General features: G+C 44.2%; 1 protein-coding gene across 1 annotated transcript in view; it reads right to left on the bottom strand.

Moving 5' to 3' along the window:
* Window positions 1–25,854, bottom strand: part of LOC149435475 (natural cytotoxicity triggering receptor 3 ligand 1-like) — a 67,145-nt gene that overhangs the window by 30,621 nt on the left and 10,670 nt on the right. Inside the window, exon 2 of the mRNA XM_089662624.1 lies at window positions 14,372–14,734. Within this exon, the coding sequence (XP_089518750.1) occupies window positions 14,372–14,734 (363 nt within the window). The remainder of the gene's footprint in view (window positions 1–14,371; window positions 14,735–25,854) is intronic.

Below are 25,854 nucleotides of genomic sequence, written 5' to 3'. Positions count from 1 at the left end.
GCTGCCAGATTCCTCTTCTCTATCCAGCACACAGCCTATCATCAATCAGCTCTTGCGGATTACACAGAGGTGTCAATGACTATTGGAAGGGTGGGACGTCAATCTGGAGCTTCAGGTGGTATATCCACCCCCACCCACCTGCTGGTCCCAAATTAAATCTCGGTGGGGAGGGAGAGCCGGGAAAGGCACAGCTGCATAGCTTCTGCTTTACAGCCCGGTGATCGACAGGCCACGCACCGGGCAGCCCCAGTGCTACGGTGTGCCCTATGGCCAGTCCAGGCCTGGATGTCCCCATGTGAAGGTGTCAGGGACCACCGCGATGCATGAGTCTGCACATGCGTAGGTGTCCGACAAGACACGCAGGCAGGTGGGCACTAGGACCTAGGCGCGCCTTTCACCTATGACGGCGCTGGGCAGGCACTAGGACCCAGGCGCGCCTGTCAGCACTGGGCGGGCTACTTAAACCAGCTCTGCACAGACACAAGTTGCCTGATGGTCTTCTCCCTGTTCCTGTGTTCCTGCTCTTCCTGTATGCTGATTGCCTTGTTGCTGACCCTGCCTGGACCTGATTCCGCTGTCTTCTCCTGCCCTGACCTTTGGCTCGCCCTGACCATCCTCTGCCTGCACCTTTTGTCTGACCTGCTGTTACCAAACCCGGCTTGTGACCCGATTACTCTTTGTCTACCGATCTGTACCGTCTGCCTCGCTGTTACCTACGCGGCTTGCCTGACCACGTCACACCTCTTTACATCTGGCTTCTACCCGCTACACGCCATTGGTGGTTGCCTTTACCACGGTTGGTGTCACTCAGGGGTCGCGACCTGGTCCTGGTCTGTTTCAAGTCCATCCCCACCATCAGGGGCTCTGGTGAACCAGCAGACCTGGGCTTAGACTCCGCGCCCTGGGGGACTCCGGCCAGTGGGCCACTAGAGGTCGCCATCAGTGTTCGTGACAGAAGGTTTCCACTCAGCCCAGCCCCTCCCTCCATCCTCCACACCAATAGCAGAAGAGGGGAGAGAGGCTGGATCTGCTCTGCCTCCCCCAGTTCACACCCACACTCCAGTCCATACAGCTTCAGAGGAGGTGTGGGCGGGAAACTGAACACAGTAGGTGACAGCTCTGATGCATCTGAATGAGCATGTGAGTCCAATCTACCTTCCTTCCACCCCTCCCTTCCATCCATCCATCCATCCACCCCTCCCTCCCTTCCTTCTTTCCACCCACCCACCCACCCCGTCCTTCCTTCCACCCCTTCCTCCCTCCCTTCCACCCACCCCTCCTTTCCTTCCTTCTTCCCACCCCTCCCTCCCTTCCTTCTTTCCACCCACCCCGTCCTTACTTCCACCCCTTCCTCCCTCCCTTCCACCCACCCCTCCTTTCCTTCCTTCTTCCCACCCCTCCTTTCCTTCCTTCCTTCCACCCACCCCTCCTTTCCTTCCTTCCACCCACCCCTCCTTTCCTTCCTTCCACCCACCCCGTCCTTCTTTCCTTCCTTCCACCCACCCCGTCCTCCTTTCCTTCCTTTCACCCACCCCGTCCTTCTTTCCTTCCTTCCTTCCACCCCTCCCTCCCTTCCTTCCACCCACCCTTCCTACCTTCATTCCTCCCACCTCCTTTCCTTCCTTCAACCAACCCTCCCTAACCCCATTCCACTCACTTCCTCTCACCCCTCCCTTCCTTCCACCCACCCATCCCTTCCTTCCTTCCACCCCTCCTACCTTCTTTCCTTCTTTACACCGACCCACCCCTCCCTTCCTTCCACCCTCCCTCCCTTCCACCCACCCCTCCCTTCTTTCCACCCTCCCTTCCTTCCATCCACCCCTTTGCTCATGCCTTCCACCCTCCCTTCCTTCCTTCCACCTACCCCCCTTTCTTCCACCCATCCCTCCCTTCCACCGCTTCGTTCCTTCCTTCTCCCCCTCCCTCCCTTTCTTCCACCCACCCACCCCTCCCTTCCTCCTATTCCTTCCTTCCACCCACCCCTTTGTTCCTGCCTTCCACCCACCCATCCTTCCTTCCACCCCTCCCTCCCTTCCTTCCACCCACCCCTCCTTTCCTTCCTTCCACCCACCCCTCCTTTCCTTCTTTCCAACCACCCCTCCTTTCCTTTCTTCCATCCACCCCTCCTTTCCTTTCTTCCATCCACTCCTTCCTTCCACCTACTCTCCCTTCCTTGCTTCCTTCCATCCACCCCTTTGTTCCTTCCTTCTACCCAACCCTCACATCATTGACCCCTTCCCCCCATAATGGCCTGGCGGGGCACTCTCATAGACTTCCTCTCAGGTGCACTTTGCTGCAGACCTCAGCCAGATGCTCCTTCCCAGGCTCCAGCTTGGCAGCTCTGGTTTAATTCTATACTTCTCCACAGTCCACACAGGTCTGACTCATCCCGTGAGGCTAGCCGAGTTTGAACAATGTCCGCGCCCCACAATGCAATGCGCTCTGGCGGCGCATGGTAATTGGCCAAAGCATTGCACCTGACCACAGGTCAGCCTTGTGCAGTGTTAGCATCAGTCTTCTGCACTGTTATAGCATCAGCCTTGTGCAGTGTTATATAAACAAAGAAATAATAAAACAGTTTATAGTGCACCAAGCACAAACAAATTGCACCCAAGAAACAAAAATCCCATCCTACACAGAAAAATAAAGTGATATAAATCTCCCTAAAAAAATCCCCATCATGTCCAAAAGGCCACGAAGGAGAGGCAGATGCTCACAAGCAGTGAAGAGAGGGCAAGCAGCCTCTGTGTCCACAGTGAAAAGTGGTGGTCGTGGACATGGTGTATCCTCTGCAGGCAGAGCGCGCGTGTCCTTTTTTTCTGATGCTGGGCGTATTTATTATTGAGCCACAACATTCAGAAGAGGTGTTGGAGTGGATAACTAAGCCATCCTCATCCTCCTCATCCTCGGTCACCCAGGCTCATACTATTTTGTCTTCCACCACAGCTGCCAAAGTGGCCTATTCCTCAGGCTCCTTGTCCACCACAGCTGCTCCTTTCGTAGCCCCACCATCATGCATGGAGGAGTCACCAGAATTATTTGATCGTAGTGTCAGTTACATGCTGCTGGAGGATGCTCAGCAATTTGAATGCTCCCATGTTGGTTCTCAGGTTGAGGAAAGGAGTGACGTGAGCCTAGAGACAGGGGGGTGCAAGTGAGGGAAAAGAAATTGGCAGTCATGTTCCCCCAGCTGCAGCACACTGCCAAGTTGGCCCCAGTGAGGAGGAAGGGGATGTTGAGTTCAGTGACTATACTTGGGAACCTGAGAGAACAGAGGAGGAAAGTGAGAAGAAGGCAGAATTCCAATGAGGCAGGATGTCCTCCAGGGGCAGGCGTAAGGGCAGCCAACCGATGACATCACACAACAGCACTCCACAGGTGCAGGGTGCTGCTAACTCCGGACAGACTTCCAAAAGTTCTCTGGTGTGGGCTTTCTCCAACACTTGCAGCAGACTGCAGCATTGTTGTTTGCAGTCTCTGTTTGTAGCAGATCAAGCGTGGCCAAAACACCAGCCATTTGGGTACTACATGCTTGAAAAGCTTTATGATGAGCTGCCATGCAGCCCCTTGGCAACAGCACCTGAAAGACCCTCATTGGAAAAAAGTTCAGACTTCTTCTTGCTCCTCATCTGGGATCTCTACTCTATAATGTCAGATCTTCTCAACAGCCTCCACTGAGAGGAGTGATGGTACAGTAGTGAATGTCACAGGTCCTGGCACCCCATCTAATGGCAGTACACCACCTATTGATTTCAGCAGGCAAATTTCGCTACCCCAGTTGCTGAGCCGTAAAAAAAAAATATTGTCCCACCCATCCACATGCTCAGTGTCTAAATGCTAGCCTGGCCAAATTGCTAGCGTTACAACTGCTACCTTTCCATCTGGTGGACTCTGCCTCCTTCCATGAATTTGCAGAATGTGCTGTACCACAGTGGCAGGTTCGGAAAAGACAATTCTTTTCACGTAAGGCCATTCCAGCTCTGTACCATCATGTGGAAGGCAATCTTTTGACCTTGTTGGACAGCAGCAAGGTCCATATTACTGCTACCATGTGGTCCAACAGGCACGGTCAGGGACATTACATATCCTTTACGGCGCACTGCGTAACTCTGCTAGCAGCTGGGAAGGACGCAGGACAGGGTTCAGTCCTGGAGCTTGTTCTGCCACCACGCCTCCAAAAAGTTAGTGGTAATTCTGCCACATCTGTTTGCTCCACCCCCTCCTCTTCCTATGTCTCTATGGCCTCTTCTGCTGAATTGTCGTCTGAACCAGCAGTGCCCTGTAAGCGTTCAAGGGGCTACGCAAGTAGTCAGGCTAAAAGATGCTTCAGCTTGTCTATCTAGGGGACAGGAGCCACACTCTGCAGGGGCAAGCTCAGAGATGGTTGACGCCACGGCAGCTTGATCCAGGAATGGTTGTATGCAACCATGGCACAAGCCTTCTCTCCCCCCTCAAACTGGGACACTTGACACATAGTCCATGCTTGGCACACATCCTGAATTTGGTGGTGTAGCGTTTCTTGAACAGGTACCCAGGCTATTCAGATCTTCTGAAAAAGGCCAGAAAAGTCTGTGGCCATTTCCAGTGGTCATACATGGGCAGTGTTCAGCTGGCCAAAATTCAAAGGGAATTCAACCTGCCCACCAACCAACTTATTTGTGACATGCCCACTCAGTGGAACTCAACTTTGGCAATGTGGCAGCACATGCAGCTGAGGGCCATCAATGAGCACCTGTCTGAATATGGCATAAGGACACACCAGTGGATGCTAATAAAGGATGCATGTTCTGTCACCATTTGAGGAGGCCACAAAGATGGTGAGCCACGACACTGCATGCATCAGTGACACTATCCCTCTAGTCTTCCTGCTGGAGCACACACTGCGTAGAATCATGGATAGGGCACTTAAGGCAGAACAGCGGGAGGAAGAGGAGGATTTCCTGTCCTCTCAAGGTCCCCTTTATGCAGAAACCACAGAACACATGGTAGGAGGAAGGGGAAGATTAAGAGGAGGATTGTAGCAGCATGGAATTAGAGGATCACATAAAGCAATCTTCAAGGGGCGGTTTTCAGTCTCCAGAAACCCAGCCAGGAGTAGTACGTGGCTGTGAGGAGGTAGTTCCTGACAATGTTATCCTCAGTGACCCGGAGGGACCAGAATTTGCTACCTCCTCAAATTTATGGGCTCCCTGATCTGCAAAGCCTGCATAAGGACCTGAGGATTCGTGTTATCTAGGAGTGGGATCAATACTTTTTGACAACCCTTCTTGATTCACGTTACAAGAGTTTATCCAGTCTTCGCAGAGGGAGCAGAGGATGAATCATCTCCGGACAGACTTCCAAAAGTTCTCTCCAGCAGCAAGGTCCATATTACTGCTACCATGTGGTCCAACAGGCACGGTCAGGGACATTACATATCCTTTACGGCGCACTGCGTAACTCTGCTAGCAGCTGGGAAGGACGCAGGAATGGAATTAGAGGATCACATAAAGCAATCTTCAAGGGGCGGTTTTCAGTCTCCAGAAACCCAGCCAGGAGTAGTACGTGGCTGTGAGGAGGTAGTTCCTGACAATGTTATCCTCAGTGACCCGGAGGGACCAGAATTTGCTACCTCCTCAAATTTATGGGCTCCCTGATCTGCAAAGCCTGCATAAGGACCTGAGGATTCGTGTTATCTAGGAGTGGGATCAATACTTTTTGACAACCCTTCTTGATTCACGTTACAAGAGTTTATCCAGTCTTCGCAGAGGGAGCAGAGGATGAATCATCTTGAGGACCCCTTAAAATAAATTGTGTAATACCTTTCCAGACAATGAGAGGATACCATTTGCTGGACAATGTGTTTCTAAGGCTTTGTTCTGTCAAAGGAAGAGCGGTGGAGAAGGTGGCTGGCTGACTGATGCCTTTAAACAGTTCTTTAGTCCTCAGCACCCAGGGCTGTTTAAGCACCCATCAGCAGCGTCTGCATCATCTGGTGCAGGATCATCTAGGGGCAAGAGTAGACTTGGAGACCTTTCCAACTGAGTATCCACTGAGTTACTGGGTCTTGAGGATGGATCATGGATGCCCTCCCAGAACTGGACAACCGCGCTGGAGCTGTCTTTCAGCTATAGCACGGTTGGCAAGTGGTTAAATCAGAGTTCCACCCAAAAGGGGAAGTTCCGCTTTAATACTTTGTCCCCCGCTCCCCATTAAAGATAGGCACCTTTGGGGAATTTGGCAGGTACCCGCTCCCACTTCCGCTGCGATCGCCTAGGCAATTGGAAACAGAAGTTGTCCTCCCTGTAGTCTTCTGGGAAACGTGACAGGTCCCAGAAGACTACAGGGCCATTCACAAAGTACAGTGCTTCTCGCACATGTGCAGTGGGCACCCCGCTGTGGAGCTACAAGCTGTCACAGCAGGGTGCCCACACTAAAGATGGCGGCACCAGGGAGAGAAGACAGCCGGTGAGGACACCGCTGGACTGAGGGAAAGGTATGTGGCTGTATTTTAAAAGTCAGCAGCTACAGTTTTCGTAGCTTCTGACTTTTATTTATTTTTTTTCAGCTGGAACTTCGCTTTTAGCAATGAAAAATTACTGCCCTTTTTAAAAAATGGTACTTTTTGAAATAATTTTCTTCAGGGCAGTCCCTAAGTCTCCATACCACTTTTATGGCCAATACCTTGCATATAAGCCTGGGCACTTTTGAATTTGCAGCGGAGGGGCACGTTCTGGGAGGATGTCCTATGACATCCTCCCAGAACTGGACAACCGTGCTGTAGCTGTCATTCGGCCATAGCACGGTAAAGAAGTGGTTAGATTAAGGGTGCCAATAATTTTGTCAGGTCCATTTTTGGGGTTTTGCATGGAATGATTTGCCTTTTTGCTTCTCCAATTTTTTTGTGTCATCAATACAAACATAAGAAATAAAAATGGGAATGCCGAAACATTTCTCATTGCAACAAATTTCTGGGTGAAGTGGTGCATCATCTGACAAAAATGCAGGAGGGGGGGGGGAAGATTTTCGGCCATGGCTGTATGGGGCATTCATTGTACAAAAAAAACCTGACTACTAGCCGGCATTTGGAGATGAATAGTCAGGGCTGCAACCTGGACAGCCGTGCAATGAAGCCAAGACCTTACTAAGTACACAGACACCCCATGAACATGTACAAGCTCCACGTTTCCTCTGGCAATAAGATGTTTTGGGGCTTCTTCTTGGACTCCACCATTACTCAGAGAGAAAACATATCAGTGGCTTCTCTGCCACACAAATCACAAGAGATTTGTATGATGGAAAAATGTGTTTCATTTTGGATTTTTATTTTGTCATATTCGTTTCATTAGAATGATTCATTTTTCAGAACGGAATTTGTTTCATATAATTGTTATAAGTCGATTCAAAATTCAAATTTATTCAAAATTCACATTTTGGAAGACGCCTATATTTGCACTATTTTATTCTATTCAATTCTATTCTGGTCTATTCTATTTTATTTTCTATTCTATTCACGGGTTTATTTTCTATTCTATTGCTAAGTAGTGATAGGCCGAACACCCCCATGTTTGGTTCGCAGTCGAACCTACAGAATGTGCGACTGCGAACTTCGAACACGAACTGAACAACCGAGTGGTAGCTTATTACATCTGAGTATGTGGTAAGATTCCGCTCACTTACTAAAATCCGGCATGAGTTATATTATTATGAAGTCATGCTGTATTTTAGCAGTGAGACATTCATTCATGTTTCTGCTGTCAGTGGGGTTCCCCGCTGACAGCTGAATGTCAAAAGAATTGTCGTCATCGCCCGACAAGTTAAAAAAAAAAAAAAAAACACAACAACATGGGGTCCCCCCTATCCATACCAAGCCCTTCGGGTCTCGTATGGATTTTGAGGGGAACCCCACACCAAAATGGCATGGGGGTCCCCCCAAAATCCATACCAGGACCTTATCCGAGCATGCAGCCCAGCAAGTCATCAAAGGGGGGAGACCCATACCAGGCCACATGCCCTCAACATGGGGGGGTGCTTTGGGGCGGGGGGGCTCCCCCCCAAAGCACCTTGTCCCTATGTTGATGGGGACAAGGGCCTCTTTCCCACAACCATGGCCTGTGGTTGTGAGGGTCTGCGGGTGAGGGGCTTATCGGAAACTGGAAGCCCCCTTTAACAAGGGGGCCCCGAGATCCCGCCCTGCCCCCCGTGAATGAGTATGCGGTAGATAGTACTGCTACCATTTCACAAAAAAAAAAGTGTAGTGTAAAAAAGACAGGAGACAGTCTTTGACAAGTCCTTTATTAAAAGTAAAAATTAAAAAAAATGTCCCCCAAAGTAGACCCAACATCAATCATGATGCCCGCCTCCACCGCCACCCGAAAAAGAAATAAAACTCTCCGCTCACAACACTGGCTCCCGCCAGTTGTGCCTGATAGGACAGTTCTTGTATACTGTCACAACGTCACAAGGGGGCTGGGTGTTTACCCCGCCCCCTTGTGATGTCATCACACTCTGTGCTTGGTCAAAGCATTGCACCTGACCTATGGTCAGGTGCATTGCTTTGATCAATCACAATGCACTGTCAGGGCACAGTGCACTGTGGGGGTGAGGTGCGGGCGAAATGTCTGTAATGCCCATACCATTCGTGTGTTCGTCAAACACACGAATGGCCATGTTCAAGTCGAACTTAGGTCCCACATCTGCTGCGATCATCTATGCGATTGGAAGGGGGGGGGGGGTTGGCCATTTCCTTACATTCAGGTCCGTTATTACCACAGCCATAACCTGGAAGTCTCAGTCTCGTCTTCAGAGCTTGCACTCATGCATGCGTCTGTGGTCACCTATGCCATGCCATCATGGGGGGGGGACTCCGCGGCGAACAGCATCTTTAGTTAAAGTGGCGTACCAGTCACACTGTAAAAAAATAAAGTCAGCGGCTACAAAAACTGTAACTGCTGACTTTTAAAAAAACAGCCACTTACCTGTCCCACGATCCCGCGGTATTCCCCCCCCCCCTGCAGCCCATTTCACCAGCCAACCGGTGTTCCCGGCACCAGCATCTTCAGTGTGGGCACCCGGCTAGGATAGCTTGCAGGTTCACAAAGAAAACTCCTCCTACCAAGCTTTAACTAGTGTTCTGCTGGACACTGATAGAAGTCACAAGACTGCTATATACTGCTGATGAGAAAAGGGATTTAGCAGGCTATATTTATTAAAATAATTGCATTTTCATGTTCTGTGTACTGTAGGAGAGCAGATATAGTGAATGCGGGGTCCGGGGAGAGCGGATATAGTGAATGCGGGGTCCGGGGAGACCGAATATAGTGAATGCAGGGTCAGGGGAGAGCGGATATAGTGAATGCGGGGTCCGGGGAGAGCGGATATAGTGAATGCGGGGTCCGGGGAGAGCGGATATAGTGAATGCGGGGTCCGGGGAGAGCGGATATAGTGAATGCAGGGTCCGGGGAGAGAGGATATAGTGAATGCGGGGTCCGGGGAGAGCGGATATAGTGAATGCAGGGTCCGGGGAGAGAGGATATAGTGAATGCGGGGTCCGGGGAGAGCGGATATAGTGAATGCGGGGTCCGGGGAGAGCGGATATAGAGAATGCAGGGTCCGGGGAGAGCGGATATAGTGAATGCAGGGTCCAGGGAGAGCGGATATAGTGAATGCAGGGTCCAGGGAAACCGGATATAGTGAATGCAGGGTCCAGGAAGAGCAGATATAGTGAATGCGGGGTCCGGGGAGAGCGGATATAGTGAATGCGGGGTCCGGGGAGAGCGGATATAGTGAATGCGGGATAAAGAAAAAACAGCGCAAACATAGACCTCTAAATAAAATCAATATACAAAGTGCAAACATAAATGAAAAATTAGATCAATAGTGAAGTCCATCAAGATAAACCAAAGTTCAAAAAATCTCAAAAATATTTGTGCAAAAAGAAATATTTTCAAATTCTTCTTGTAAAGAAACTTCCACCTTCCACCCGTGAAAACCAATATCAAATGCACTCACCAGATATAGGTGAATAAAACGCCTTTTAGGAATTTTATGGGATCCTAAACCCTCTTTCGTATCCACTCTATAGGAATCCTCCCCTCCAGCATAGGCTCCACCATCCGACCAGGGAGAAAAAAATCTCAGATAGTGTAATATTGTAAGACACCATTCATAAGTGAAATCAAGGATTAAGGCCACTCACATTCAATTCACTTTAAAAAGGCATATTTATTAGGACCAGCTTCTTTCAGATGAACAGTAGATGCAAGGCAACCTCCCACGGAATCTCACATCACAGCTCCAGGTTACAGCAGAAGCTCCACAGAGACCACACATATACAGATCCCAAAAGATGGCCGCTGGAACGCACCGCTCAGCGTGCGCTCCACTCACCGGAAGTGAACTGGCTTTTATTACGGGTTACTCAAATCAACATAAGGTTATTGAAAATATCATAAGGAAACACTGGTCGATTCTGAAGAGGTATTCCATGATGTAATACCTGAGAAACCTTCATTCATTTACAGAAAACCACCCACATTGAGAATGAAGTTAGCAAAAAATATCCCAGATATTCCAAAGAAAAAGGCAACTTTTTTGGATACTGTGGGGTTTTACAAATGTAATAGGTGTATGGCATGTAGAAATATGAATGGAGATACTAAGAGGAGATATGATTCGTTTCATTCTTGCTCTACGGGTTCCTCTTATAAAATAAATAATTTTATATCTTGTGACAGTTCCTTTGTTACGTATTTGTTGGAATGCTCTTGTCACCTTCAATACGTAGGTAGAACTTCCAGGAAATTGTCGGTGAGATTAGGTGAACACATTAGAAATATTAAAAAAGGATATAAACATCACAGTCTTTCCTATCATTTCAGAATGTGTCATAATAGGGATCCATCGTGTTTGAAATTCTGCGGGATTGATCGGATTTTTTCCCATTGGAGGGGAGGAGATATGGTTAAGAGCATCTCGCAGAATGAAACAAAATGGATCTTTCAATTGGGATCTTTGTACCCTAAAGGGTTCAATTCGGACATAGACATTAATTGTTTTTTGTCTAATTGGTAAGAGCATAGTTTTTTTTCCATGAAAAATTCCTCAGTTTTTTTATATATTTTAATGCAATTGTATTTTTATATATTTTTTTATTTTTTCATTACATTTTTTTTATTTTTATTTATTTTCATTTTTATTTTTATTTTTTTATTTTTTCATTCTTATTTTTATTTTTATTTTTATTTATATTTTTATATTTATTTTTATTTTTATTTTTATTTGTATTATTTTTATTTTTATTATTTATATTTATTTTTATTTATTTATTTTTCATTTTTAATTAACAATTTTTATTTTTCACTACTTTATATTTTATTGCTATCTAGTAGTGATGTTATTCATTGCTCATGTATTAAAGAAAGTTTTTTTGTAATAGTGAGGCATTGTTTAAAACTTTATTCGTGTTTTTCCCACTAGGGACATGTGGTAATATACATGTCGCTTCTGGGAGATAAGTTAACAGTGTCAGGAATACCTTAAAAAGGATTTCTAATTGTGTAGGCATATACCTCATTTGTAAAGGACTCTCACGTCACATTACAGGAGGAGTGGTTTGTTTGATAATCCCGGGGAGGGTTTTGACCAATTGGAACGGAGGGGTGGGTCCCTGCTGGGTATATAAGGGAGCTTTAGACAGGAAATGAACGTCTTGAGAACGCCCGATGGGAGGGGCGAAACGCGTTGACGCATTTCCGGTTTTTACTCCGTACGTCTGACGTCACTTCCGGTGAGTGGAGCGCACGCTGAGTGGTGCGTTCCAGCGGCCATCTTTTGGGATCTGTATATGTGTGGTCTCTGTGGAGCTTCTGCTGTAACCTGGAGCTGTGATGTGAGATTCCGTGGGAGGTTGCCTTGCATCTACTGTTCATCTGAAAGAAGCTGGTCCTAATAAATATGCCTTTTTAAAGTGAATTGAATGTGAGTGGCCTTAATCCTTGATTTCACTTATGAATGGTGTCTTACAATATTACACTATCTGAGATTTTTTTCTCCCTGGTCGGATGGTGGAGCCTATGCTGGAGAGGAGGATTCCTATAGAGTGGATACGAAAGAGGGTTTAGGATCCCATAAAATTCCTAAAAGGCGTTTTATTCACCTATATCTGGTGAGTGCATTTGATATTGGTTTTCACGGGTGGAAGGTAGAAGTTTCTTTACAAGAAGAATTTGAAAATATTTCTTTTTGCACAAATATTTTTGAGATTTTTTGAACTTTGGTTTATCTTGATGGACTTCACTATTGATCTAATTTTTCATTTATGTTTGCACTTTGTATATTGATTTTATTTAGAGGTCTATGTTTGCGCTGTTTTTTCTTTATTTTTCATTATTTGTGTTGATCACACTGCACAGCAGCAGGATAGAACCTGTAGTAGAGTGTTTCACTGGGCGCAGGAAGAAATTTTAATAGTGAATGCGGGGTCCAGGGAAACCGGATATAGTGAATGCAGGGTCCAGGAAGAGCAGATATAGTGAATGCGGGGTCCGGGGAGAGCAGATATAGTGAATGCGGGGTCCAGGGAGAGCGGATATAGTGAATGCGGGGTCCAGGAAGAGCAGATATAGTGAATGCGGGGTCCGGGGAGAGCGGATATAGTGAATGCAGGGTCCGGGGAGAGTGGATATAGTGAATGCGGGGTCCAGGGAGAGCGGATATAGTGAATGCGGGGTCCGGGGAGAGCAGATATAGTGAATGCGGGGTCCAGGGAGAGCGGATATAGTGAATGCGGGGTCCAGGAAGAGCAGATATAGTGAATGCGGGGTCCGGGGAGAGCGGATATAGTGAATGCAGGGTCCGGGGAGAGTGGATATAGTGAATGCGGGGTCCAGGGAAACCAGATATAGTGAATGCAGGGTCCAGGAAGAGCAGATATAGTAAATGCGGGGTCCGGGGAGAGCAGATATAGTGAATGCGGGGTCCAGGGAGAGCAGATAGTGAATGCAGGGTCCAGGGAGACCAGATATAGTGAATGCAAGGTCCAGGGAAAGCCCGAATATAGTGAATGTAGGGTCTGGGGGAGAAGGATATAGTGAATGCGGGGTCCGGGGGGAGCGGATATAGTGAATGCGGGGTCCAGGGAGAGCGGAAATAGTGAATGCAGGGTCCGGGGGAGAGTGGATATAGTAAATGCGGGGTCCGGGGAGAGCGGATATAGTGAATGCAGGGTCCGGGGAGAGCGGATATAATGAATGCGGGGTCCGGGGAGAGCGGATATAGTGAATGCGGGGTCCGGGGAGAGCGGATATAATGAATGCGGGGTCCGGGGAGAGCGGATATAGTGAATGCGGGGTCCGTGGAGAACGGATATAGTGAATGCGGGGTCTGGAGAGAGCGCAGATATAGTGAATGCAGGGTCTGGGGAGAGAGCGGAAATAGTGAATGTGGGGTCCGTGGAGAACAAATAAAGTGAATGCGGGGTCCGTAGAGAACAGATATAGTGAATGCGGGGTCTGGAGAGAGCGGATATAGTGAATGCGTGGTCTGGGGAGAGAGCGGATATAGTGAATGCGGGGTCCGGGTAGAATGGATATAGTGAATGCGGGGTCTGGAGAGAATGGATATAGTGAATGCGGGGTCCGTGGAGAATGGATATAGTGAATGCAGGGTCCGGGAGAGCGGATATAGTGAATGCAGGGTCCGGGGAGAATGGATATAGTGAATGCGGGGTCTGGAGAGAGCGGAAATAGTGAATGCAGGGTCCGGGGAGAGCGGATATAGTGAATGCGAGGTCCGGGGAGACCAGGTATAATTTTGATTTGAAACAAATCGCATGTGCCTAGAGTAGATGTGGAGCCTGTACATGGTCATAGGATGTCTGTTTTCCTTTTGAGGTCTTGGCTGGATTATATGGCTGCTCGGGTTGCAGTCTGGACTCCTCATCCCCACATACTACAGAGTAGTGAGGGAGTCCAGATTTTTTTTACAATTTTACACCTGGTGAAGACAGCTCTTTGTGAATGGCCCATGCACTATTGGGATGATTTACTAAAGGCAAATAGACTGTGCACTTTGCAAGAGCAGTTGCTCCAGAGCTTAATAAATGAGCAAAAGCTCTGCTGACTTCCATTGTCCAATCATGTGCAAGCAAAAGAGCTTTTATTTTCAATTTTCCTTGCACATGATTGGGTATTCCTTGCAAAGTGAATCTTTATCTCATTTACAAAGCTCTGGAGCAATTGCACCTTGTATGGTGCACAGCCTATTTGCCTTTAATAAGTCATCCCCCATGTGTGAGAATAATTATTTTTATTCCTTTCATTATCAATAAATGAAATATCGGCACTGTCTAGTGCACCTCATTTTTCTCTTTTCTTGCGATCTCACTGTGTACCTGATACTTGCAGAGTAGATGTAGCGGAGGTGGAATCCGGAGTGAAGATAACAAAGCAGCGATAGTTCCCTTCATCTGTGATCTGAATGTTGGGTATGGAAAGACTGGCATTGCCTTGTTGAAGGTCTTTGTCATTCATGTGAGATCTGATCCTCGATGACTTATGGTGGGAACTACGAAAACCATAAACCTCACGTTCAGTTCCATTTTGTAATCTGAGAGTCCAGACAACTGATAGTTTCTCTAGATTCAGCGGTATTGGGACCCCAGACAGCAGACAAGGGATGGTGACATCTTCTCCTCTAAGAGCTTCAGTAGGAACATATTTCCCAGTAACTCTCAGCCCCCGAACCTGAAAATCACCTAAAAATTAGAACAAAAAAGAGTGAATACAATTGTACAGGATCACTTGTGACAGAGGAAACGAAACTGCTAACGTAATCCAGAATAACACTGCAACGGCACCAAAACCACTTATGGACCACCAGCCCGCAATGTACTGTGGACAGGAGGGCCGTGCAGGCAAAGCAACATACTGGTCTGTCATTGCCTGCTTTTGGGTTTAGGGCGCACGCATGCGAGACCCCACCACCGACACCTGCTGTGATTGTACACAACGGGAGTCTGTTAGCAAGTCCGACTGGTTCCACAAAACGATTCAGGACTGGGACCTGCTGATCAGCTGTGTCCAATCACAGCCCAGAGCTCTGTGTTGAACTGTGGTTCTTATTCCTGCAAAGCAGGGATGAGAAACAAAGAGATCTGTTAGTAAAAGCAGCACATAATACACACATTTAAAAAGCGGAAATATGAGCGCTATCAGAAATAGAATGTAGCGGCTAGGACACAAAAGGTAATCAAACAGCACCTGAGTGTTTTTTAACCTTACGCTTTTGCAACACGTTTTAACCAATCTGTATGCACTTATTTGTGAATAAATATCCCTACGGTATCACGCTATGTGGTGTCCCTTACTTGGTTCTCTTTACTGAGAGCCTTCACCCACAGAACCTGCTTCCTAAAGGGACCTTCCAACGTGTTACGCATCTGAGTGCCATTCCTGAGACGTGACCAGAAAGTGCAGAGAATCCTTACCCTTGTACGTTTACTGATGACCCCATGTATACCTGCTGAGACAGGCATATCTCAAAAGCGTAATATTTACGCACTTCTGGTGAGTGCGCAAGTCATCCATTCACTCTACTTGTTTCTACCACTACGGATCAAGTCACCCATGGATTTATATGATCACATTTGACCCTCACGTGGGCTTTTATGTATTTTGGGACTATTATCTATCCAACTAGTCACATTTAGTGACAGGAACTTCATAGTATATTTAATTCATATACACTACATTTCTTTCACCCAGTTTGTCACTTTGTTTTTAGCGCTTACATAATACACACATTACACATTGTTGGGTAGGTATTTAAGCCCTTGATCGCACCTAGATATTAACCCCTTCCCAATTTTTGTCTTTTTTGTATCGCAAAAATTAAAAAACCCAGTGATAATCAAATACCACCAAAAGAAAGAGCTATATGTGTGAAAAAAAATTATATAAATTTCATTTGGGTATAGCGTTACATGACCTTTCAATTACCAGTCAAAATAGCAAGTGGCAAATAGCATGAAATGCCCTGGACATGAAGGGGGTAAAACCTTCCAGAGATCAAGTGGTTAAACCGGGATCCAACAAGGTGCTTTGACAATGGAATCAGTAATGGTAACCCTCCAGTATGCTTCAACCTGAGGTTCTACACTCCTATAACCCCTCTGAATCCAAGATGTGGTGCAGATGCAGACAATCAGTTGGCGTTTTCTTTCATATATTCTGACTAGAGATGAGCGAAGTATTCAAAAATTCGATTCGGCTGATTCGGCGAATTCCAGGAAGAAATTTGATTCGATGCAAATTTATTCGCTACGAAGATGACTTATAAAAAGGGTTTCTAGGCTTCAGAGAGCCTTTAAATTAGTGCAGAACACTGTACCTTTAATTTAAATGCCCTTGGAGATGAGGAAGGAGAAGGATGAGAAGAAGGAGAAGGAGAAGGATGAGAAGAAGGAGAAGGAGAAGGATGAGAAGAAGGAGAAGGAGAAGGATGAGAAGAAGGAGAAGGAGAAGGAGAAGGATGAGAAGAAGGAGAAGGAGAAGGATGAGAAGATGGAGAAGGAGAAGGATTAGAAGAAGGAGAAGGAGAAGGATGAGAAGAAGGAGAAGGAGAAGGATGAGAAGAAGGAGAAGAAGGAGAAGGATGAGAAGAAGGAGAAGGATGAGAAGAAGGAGAAGGATGAGAAGAAGGAGAAGGATGAGAAGAAGGATGAGAAGAAGGATGAGAAGAAGGAGAAGGATGAGAAGAAGGAGAAGGATGAGAAGAAGGAGAAGGATGAGAAGAAGGAGAAGGAGAAGGATGAGAAGAAGGATGAGAAGAAGGATGAGAAGAAGGAGAAGGATGAGAAGAAGGATGAGAAGAAGGAGAAGGATAAGAAGAAGGAGAAGGATGAGAAGAAGGATGAGAAGAAGGAGAAGGATGAGAAGAAGGATGAGAAGAAGGAGAAGGATGAGAAGAAGGAGAAGGATGAGAAGAAGGAGAAGGATGAGAAGAAGGAGAAGGAGAAGCAGAAGGAGAAGGATGAGAAGAAGGAGAAGGAGAAGGATGAGAAGATGGAGAAGGAGAAGGATGAGAAGAAGGAGAAGGATGAGAAGAAGGAGAAGGAGAAGGATGAGAAGAAGGAGAAGGAGAAGGATGAGAAGAAGGAGAAGGATGAGAAGAAGGAGAAGGATGAGAAGAAGGAGAAGGATGAGAAGAAGGATGAGAAGAAGAAGAAGGATGAGAAGAAGGAGAAGGAGAAGGATGAGAAGAAGGAGAAGGATGAGAAGAAGAAGGATGAGAAGAAGGATGAGAAGAAGGATGAGAAGAAGGAGAAGGATGAGAAGATGGACAGTTCTGTGACAGTTTCTGTCTATTTCTGACAGTTCTGGGACATTCACTCCATACAGCGGTTTCAACCGCTGTATGGAGGGAATGTCATAGAACTGTCAGAAATAGACTATTTCTGACAGTTCTGGGACATTCACTCCATACAGCGGTTGAAACATTGTATCTATTTTTTTCCATAAATGACATTCTGCAAATACACTTAGAGGAGCTCTGCAGATACACTTTTTGCCGGCTTGGAATTAATCTTATTTTCATCCTACTTCTTCTTCTTCTTCTTCATCCTCATCCTCATAAGAAGAAGAAGAGGATGAGGATGAAGAAGAAGAAGAAGAAGAAGAAGTAGGATGAAAATAAGAATAATTCCAAGCTGGCAAAAAGTGTATCTGCAGAGCTCCTCTAAGTGTATCTGCAGAATGTCATTTATGGAAAAAAATAGATACAATGTTTCAACCGCTGTATGGAGTGAATGTCCCAGAACTGTCAGAAATAGTCTATTTCTGACAGTTCTGGGACACTCACTCCATACAGCGGTTGAAACATCTGTATCCTAAATGGAAACTAATAGATACAATGTTTCAACCGCTGTACATGTGAAGGAACTGTCAGAGAAATGTCAGAAATAGCGGAGCTCTCTGCAGGGACACTTTTGCCGGCTGATCGGGAAAATTTCGATTCGCGCACCCAAAGTAGGCAAAATTTCGGATTCGCCGCGAATCGAAATTTTCCTGAAATTCGTATCGAATTCTGGTTCGCCTGGTTCGATTCGCTCATCTCTAATTCTGACTATTCAGCCTTTTTGGGAGGAGATAGAATGTTTACTGTGTCAAGTCTAGGGAGGGTTACTCCATTTGGACCGTGTCCTTAACCTTCTTAGCCTCCCTTTCATAGATATACCCAAAACCTCTAAAACATTGACCACCCATATTCTAACAGCAGGTAGAAGACCTATCCCTCTCCACTGGATGACAACTGTTGTCCTGTCTCAGACAGACCTACTGGACACAGTTATGGAAATTAGGAGGATAGAACACCTGATGGCTAACATTTGGGATAGACTGGAGACATCCTCTCAGATATGGGCACTGTGGGATCAGTTATCTTTTAGAGCTTTCTTTTGGTGGTATTTAACCACTTGCCCTCCTGAGGATTTACCCCCCTTCCTGACCAGGCCTCTTTTTGCTACTCGGCGCTGCACTAATTCAACTGATAATTGCGCGATCATGCAATGCTGTACCCAAAGAAAATTTACGTCCTTTTTTTTCACACAAATAGAGCTTTCTTTTGGTGGTATTTAATCACCTGTGCACTTTTTATTTTCCGCGCTATAAACATATAAAAATATAAAAATTATATTTTTTACTTTTGGCGATAAAAAATATATAGTAAACTCAAAGTTAGTTATAAATTTAGGCCAAAATGCATTCTGCTCCATGTGCTAGTTTAACTGACAATTGCACGGTCATGCAATACGGTACATAAATGAAATTTATGTCCTTTTTTTCCACACAGATAGAGCTTTATTTTGGTGGTATTTTATCACCTGTGCGCTTTTTATTTTTGGCGCTATCAACAAAAAAATTTTGAGAAAAAAAAATGTTTTTGAAAAAAACATTTTTTTCATTTTTGTCATAAAAAATATCCAAAAAAACTAAAATTGCGTCATAACTTTAGGCCAAAATGTATTCTGCTACATGTTTTTGGTTAAAAAAATCCCAGTAAGTGTATATTTATTGCTTTGTGTGAAAGTTATAGCGTCTACAAACTATGGTATAGTTAATGGAATTTACACAGCTTTTCCTTTCTGACTGCCCATCACATTTCTTGAGATGCTAAAATACCAGGACTGTACAAACATCCCCAAATGACCCCTTTTCAGAAAGTAGGCACCCTAAGATATCTGCTGAGAGGCATATTGAGTCCATGGAAGATTTATTTTTTTTCCACAAGTTTCTGGAAAATGACAAAAACACTTTTTTTTTTTTACACAAAGTTGTCATTTAAATTATATATTTCTCGCACAAGCCATGGGTATATGTAGAATTACACCCCAAAATACATTCTGCTACTTCTACCGAGTATGGGGATACCACATGTTTGAGACTTTTTGGGAACCTAGCCACATACAGGAGCCTGTAATCCAATGACCACTTTGAAAGCCTGAAGGTGCGTAACTTCCTGATTTCACTTCCTCACTACCTATCACAGTTTTGGAGGTACTGAAATGCTAGGATAGCACCAACCCCCCCCCCCCCAATTACCTCTTTTTGGAAAGTAGACACCCCACGGAATTTAAAACGAGGCATGATGAGTAATTTGCAGATCTCATTTTTTCTCACAAGGTTTTGAAATATAAAAAAAGAAATAATATGGTTTTATTTTTTTTCTTTAATTTTTAAAAACTTGTGGCAACAAACGAGATCTGCAAAATACTCACCATGCTTCTGATCAAATTCCTTGGGGTGCCTACTTTCCAAAAAGTGGTCATTTGGGTGGGTTTGGTGCTATTGTGGCATTTCAGGGCCTCCAAAACTGTGATAGGTAGTGAGGAAATGAAATGAGGAAGTTGCGCACCTTCAGGCTTTCAAAGTGGTAATGAGGAATGAGTGTGATGAGGAAATAAAGTCCTTTAAAAGCCTGAAGGTGCTTAATGGATTTTGGGGTCCTGTACATGGCTAGACTGCCAAAACGTCTCTCACACGTGGTACCCCCATATGCGGGAGAAGTAGCAGAATGTATTTTGGGGAGTAATTCCACATATAACCATGACATGTGTGAGCAATAAATCATTTAAGTGACAATTTTGTGTAAAGAAAAGAAAAAATGTTTTGTTTGTCATTTTCCAAAAATTTGTGGTAAAAAAATAAATTCTTCTATTGATTCAACATGCCTCTCAGAAAATAGTTTGGGGTGTCTACTTTCCAAAAAGGGGTCGTTTTGGGGGGTGGGGGCATTTTATGGCCAGTATTAGAAGTTTATGCCACACATCATTCACTCTTCTAACCACCTGAAGACCAAGCCTTTTTTGACACTTTTTTGTTCACATGAAAAAAATCTGTATTTTTTGCTAGGAAATTAATTTAAACCCCAAATATTATATATTGTTTTAAAGCAGACACCCTAGTGAATAAAATGGTGGGTGCTGCAATTTTTTATGTCACGTAGTACACGCGCAGCAATTTTTCAAATGCAATTTTTTAAAAAAAAATACACTTTTTTTACTTTTAATGCACAAAAACACCACGTATTGGCCAATTATTTGGTAAGCTATAAAAGATGATGGTATGCCAAGTAAATATATACCAAACATGACATGCTTTAAAACATGCTTTTACACTGTCCCTTCATTATTATTTTTTTATCACTTTTAATGCTATCACAGGGAATGCAAATATCCCCTATAACTTCAATGGGCATTGTCTTATATTCTTTTTTGGAGGAATCTGGAGTCTATCAGACTCTGGATATCTCCTCTGCCCTTACATTATCTAATCTCACCAAGATCGGTGTGATCAGATGCTTTCCCAATTTACAAATGGCGCTGTTTATATCCTGCAAAACTGAAGTGATGAAATGCTCGTAGCTTCCAATTTTTTAGGCTATAGAGATAATTGGCCCCATTCTGGTCTTCAATCAGCCCTATGGTCAGCTGACAGAAACACCGGCTGCATTCTCAGGTTGCCCCGATGGCACGGGACTGCCCGAGAAGGCCGTGGAAGGCAGTGGGGGAGGAGGGCATCAACTTCTGCTGCTTGTAAAAGCAATCCTGCAGCTAATTAGCCACTAGGATTGCTTTTATGTGAAAGCCGATCGCCGGCTGAAAAAAACAATACCAGGGTGATGTCTGCAGCTGTAGGCATCATCCTGGTATAACCATTCAAAGTCCAGTGATGTACAAGTACCTTGGTTTACGAATTTCATAAGGACATTTCATATAGCGAAAAATTCGTAAACCCATAGGAATGCATTGAAAACCAATTAATCAAGAAGGTCAGAAAAACAGTAAACGCTATTAAAATACTGCATGAGTTATTTTATTAACTCATGCAGTATTTTAGTAGTGACAACCATGTGTTAATATTGCAATGTAAAAAAAATTTTTAATTTAATTTAAATTAAATTTTAATTGCAGGTAATTCACTCAGCTGTCAGGTGCCAGTTTTTAAATATAATTACCGTTTTTTTTTCCCTTCACTATACAGTAGTTCAGAGATTCAGTAGTTACTTTCCCCCTCCAGCTGAAAGAGAGAAAGTTTTTTTTAGTTTATTTCCCCAAGTTAAAAGATACAATGTTTACTTTCAGTTTCCTAAAAGATACAAAGTATCCTTTAGCTCTGGGAAACTGACAGCTAATGTTGTGAGCTATACTGAAGAAAAAAAAAAAGATGGCAATTGCATTTAAAAATCAGCACTGACATACACTTCGTATTGTGAAAAAAATTAGAAAACATTTATAAACCGAGGCATTATTTTCAATGGATTTTCATTCATAAACCGAAAATTATGTTAACAGAGGCATTCATAAGCCGAGGTATTACTGTATATGCTATGTTCTTTTTTTTTGTATGCAACCTGCGGACTGAATGAAAAAATGAGAAGAAATCTCTGCCATAAAAAGTGTGTGTTATGCCCACCATTAGAATATACCGCCCTGCATCCACCCACTTCTAATGGTGGGCACACATTAAGTCACACTTTGCCACAAGTGCCAGTTCCAAGATTGTACAAATGTCTAAAAAGTGGCACGCATGAATAAAAATTGTCCACATATAAGTGGTACCCCATATGGAAAAAGATGACACCAAGTTCCAAACTATCTCCTCACTGCTCCCCATGTAGTCTGGGCATCCGGGGGGCTCCACGTGACTATCTTTTCCCTCATAAATTTGAACAATACTTGTGCTCGCCACTGCACCAGCTTGTACTACACTTATGGGACTCGCTATGTCACCAAGTGATACTGCAGTGCTGGTATTATTATTATTATACAGGATTTATGGCGCCAACAGTTTGCTCAGCGCTTTACAGTATAATAGGAGACAATACAGCAACAATACAGTTCAATACAAGAGGGTTAGGAGGGCCTGATCCTGGGAGCTTACAATCTAAGAGGTATGTGAAAGACCAGGATGTACTAGACCGCTGGTGTCGCCAGTTCACCAAAAGGTAGCGTGGCACTAGTACTAGCACTCTGCTGCATATGAGAGTCATGAAAATTTACCGACAAGTGCTATCAGAGATCAGGCCTGATTCTGCCAACACTGCAGTTTTGTGTGCAATGTATCAAGTGACAGTGACCTACTGACACTTCACTTGCTGGGGGAGAAGGGGGGGTAAGTGTAGGGGCTAAACGCAGGTGTTGGCAGGTGCCGGGGCTGATCCCGCTAACGCTGCGTTTTTGGGGACACTATACTAATGTGAACGCTGGTATAGTGCTGATCTGATCAATGATATTGATCCACTCAGACACTATACTAGCAATGGAGGTTTTTTGTGTATGAGTGTCTTCCTGGCAATCAAGGGGTTACATGTGATGACTGGTGTACTGACGGGCAATCTGACGCCATCTGAGAGGGGCATGAAAATCACGGGAGTGCCAATCATGTATATATATATATATATGTGATTTTGTGCACCCTTGCCGCCCTGTAGTAGTATTTCTGCTATAGGGCAGACAGGAAGCGGTTACATAAGCGGTTTGTGTTACAGCGCTGCGTTACTTTAACTGACAATTGCACTGTCATGCAACGCTGCACCAAAATTACATTTACATCTTTTTTTCCCCACAAATTGAGCTTTCTTTCGGTAGTATTTATTCGCCTGTGCGTTTTTTATTTTTCATGCTATAAAAAAAAAGACAATTTTGCGAAAAAAAAAAAATTTGGGGACTTTTTGATATAAAACATGTCCAGTAAAAAAAATTTAAATCAAATTTTGTCATAAATTTCAGCCAAAATGTATTCTGCAATATGTCTTTGCTAAAAAAAATCCCAATACGTGTAAATTAATTGGTTTACGTGAAAGGGAACTAACAGGGAGCAGAGCTGCATTGAAAACAATGCAGCTGTGCTCTGTGTCACTGTTTGCCGGCAATCACCGGTACCCGGCGGGTAATGACTGGCCAGGACCCGGTGATTGACACCCGCGGCTGCGATCAGCGGCGTAGGTAGGGTGGTCGAGCTCCTCGTGCGCGCCCCCTACCTGTTTTGCAAAATCACGTTTTAAAACAAGATTTTGCGCAGTGGTGCTGCCCTGTGGCCGTTTTTATACAGTGGCTGGTCGGCAAGCAGTTAATCACCACTGAGTTTTTGTTTAATTTAATGCTATATAAACAAAAAAAATACAAAATTTTGAAAACAAAAATCCATTTTTCTTCATTTCTGTTATAAAATTTTCCAAGCAGAAAATCTTTCGTCATAAATTTAGATCAAAATGTATTCTGTTACAGCTCTTTGGTAAAGATACCCCAAATCAGTGTTTATTATTTAGTCTGTACCAAAGTTATAGACTCTACAAACTATTAGATATACAGTATATTTGAAAATCAATCTATCCTGCTGTCCTGACATTCGGTCTCAAATCTTGAGGTCCTAAAATGTCAGAACAGTACAAATACCCCGCAAATGTCAGGATAGTACAAATACCCCCAAAGTGTAAGGACAGTACAAATACCCCCCAAGTGTCAGGACAGTACCAATACCACCCAAGTGTCAGGATGGTACAAATCCCCCCCAAATGTCAGGATGGTACAAATACTCCCCAAATGTCAGGACAGTAAAAATCCCCCCAAATGCCAGGACAGTACAAATATCCCCCAAATGCCAGGACGGTACAAATCACCCCCAAATGCCAGGACAGCACAAATACCCTCCTGTATGTCAGGACAGTACAAGTACTGTACCCCCAAATGTTAGGACAGTACAATACCCCCAAATGTCAGGACGGTACAAATACCTCCCAAATGACCTAGTTTTTGGAAACTAGACAGTCTTAGGTATTTAATCATGTGATTGCTATGATTGGCCATAACACTCACATGATACCCCAGCTCACATCAGCTGGGTATTGAGCTCCGTGATCCACTGCATCCATCGGATGGCAGATGAGTTCCTACTTACCATTCGAAGGGAAAATTCTGACATCCTGGGTCACATTACGTGGAATTACAAGAGTTTTTTTGACCTTCCAAGATCTAGGGTTCATATCATACACATAATCTGCTTTCCATGGTGGTGGGTTGGAATACACAGATGTATTTTTGAACATGAGCGGCGGTGACGCAAGATTAAAATGACTTCCATTATGACCGACACTGATTATACATGTTACTTGTTATAAAAAAATAACAGGCATCAAGTATTGTTGATATGAGGTATAATCACTTGGGAGCACTTCCTATTTTGGGGGGAGGTGTCCATGCTGTACGTAAGAAACATCTTATTAAAAAAAGACAACTTCGAAGTAGGTAGTTTTTGCCAAAAAAAAAAATCATTGATTTTTTTTGTGTAGCAGCAATAATTGATGTGTTGGAAGCAGTAGAGGCAATACAGCCAAAATCTAACAAAGTATACACTTTAAAACAAGAAAGCTAAAGCTATTAACATAATTTAAATTGCCAAACCGGGACAAAGAAAGTCACAGCGCATCGCTTGTTGGGATCTTCTATTCAGTACCACAATGTACTGTGTACAAACCACAAACCGTAATCCTCGAACCCACATTGCAGAGATGATGCAGGTAAAAAAAAATGAGGCAAGAACAAAAAAAAACAAAAAACAATGCCATGTTTCAGAGGCAAAAGCAAAAGTTTTAAAACACGGCTGGAGAGCATGCAAACAATTGGAATGGGGCCCAAGGCAGCAATGTAGGAGATAGAAATTATTTTTTTTCTCTATAGAAAAAAAACGATTAAATATTGGCCATTAAGCAAGCATCTCTACTTGGACATTATGTCAGAAGAATAGATGAGGCATATTTTATTTAGATAAAACAAATTTCAGCTTATTATGTCACAGTCAAGAGCCAGAAATATTGTACAGACACCATGTAAGTGTTCTTACTAGGCTGCAATGCAAGACAAAGAAATTAAGTACAGTTGTGCTCAAAAGTTTACATACCCTGGCAGAAACTGTGAAATTTTGGCATTGATATTGAAAATATGACTGATCATGCCAAAAAATGCTCTTTTATTGAAGAATAATGATCATATGAAGCCATTTATCAAATAGTTGTTTTTTTTACTCCTTTTTAAATCTTAATTATAATAGTCAGATTCTTTGAATCCCGGACAATTCTTCTGTCAGTTATGACTGCAATCTTTCTTGGCCTACTTAACCTTGGCTTGGTATCAAGAGATCCCCGAACTTTCCACTTCTTCATAGGTGATTTATCAGTACTGATTGGCATATTCAAGGTTTTGGACATCTTTTTATGTCCTTTTCCATCTTTAAAAAGTTCCATTACCTTGCTACGCAGGACTTTTGACAGTTCTTTTCTGATCTCCATGGCTCAGTATCTAGACTAGTCAGTGCTTCCATG

Source organism: Staurois parvus, unplaced genomic scaffold (assembly GCF_062004578.1).
Source record: "Staurois parvus isolate SC_StPar_1 unplaced genomic scaffold, SC_StPar_1.0 ptg001505l, whole genome shotgun sequence".
Classification (NCBI taxonomy): domain Eukaryota; kingdom Metazoa; phylum Chordata; class Amphibia; order Anura; family Ranidae; genus Staurois; species Staurois parvus.
Note: the sequence above shows the minus strand (reverse complement) of the source record. Positions and strands in the feature narration are given on the sequence as shown.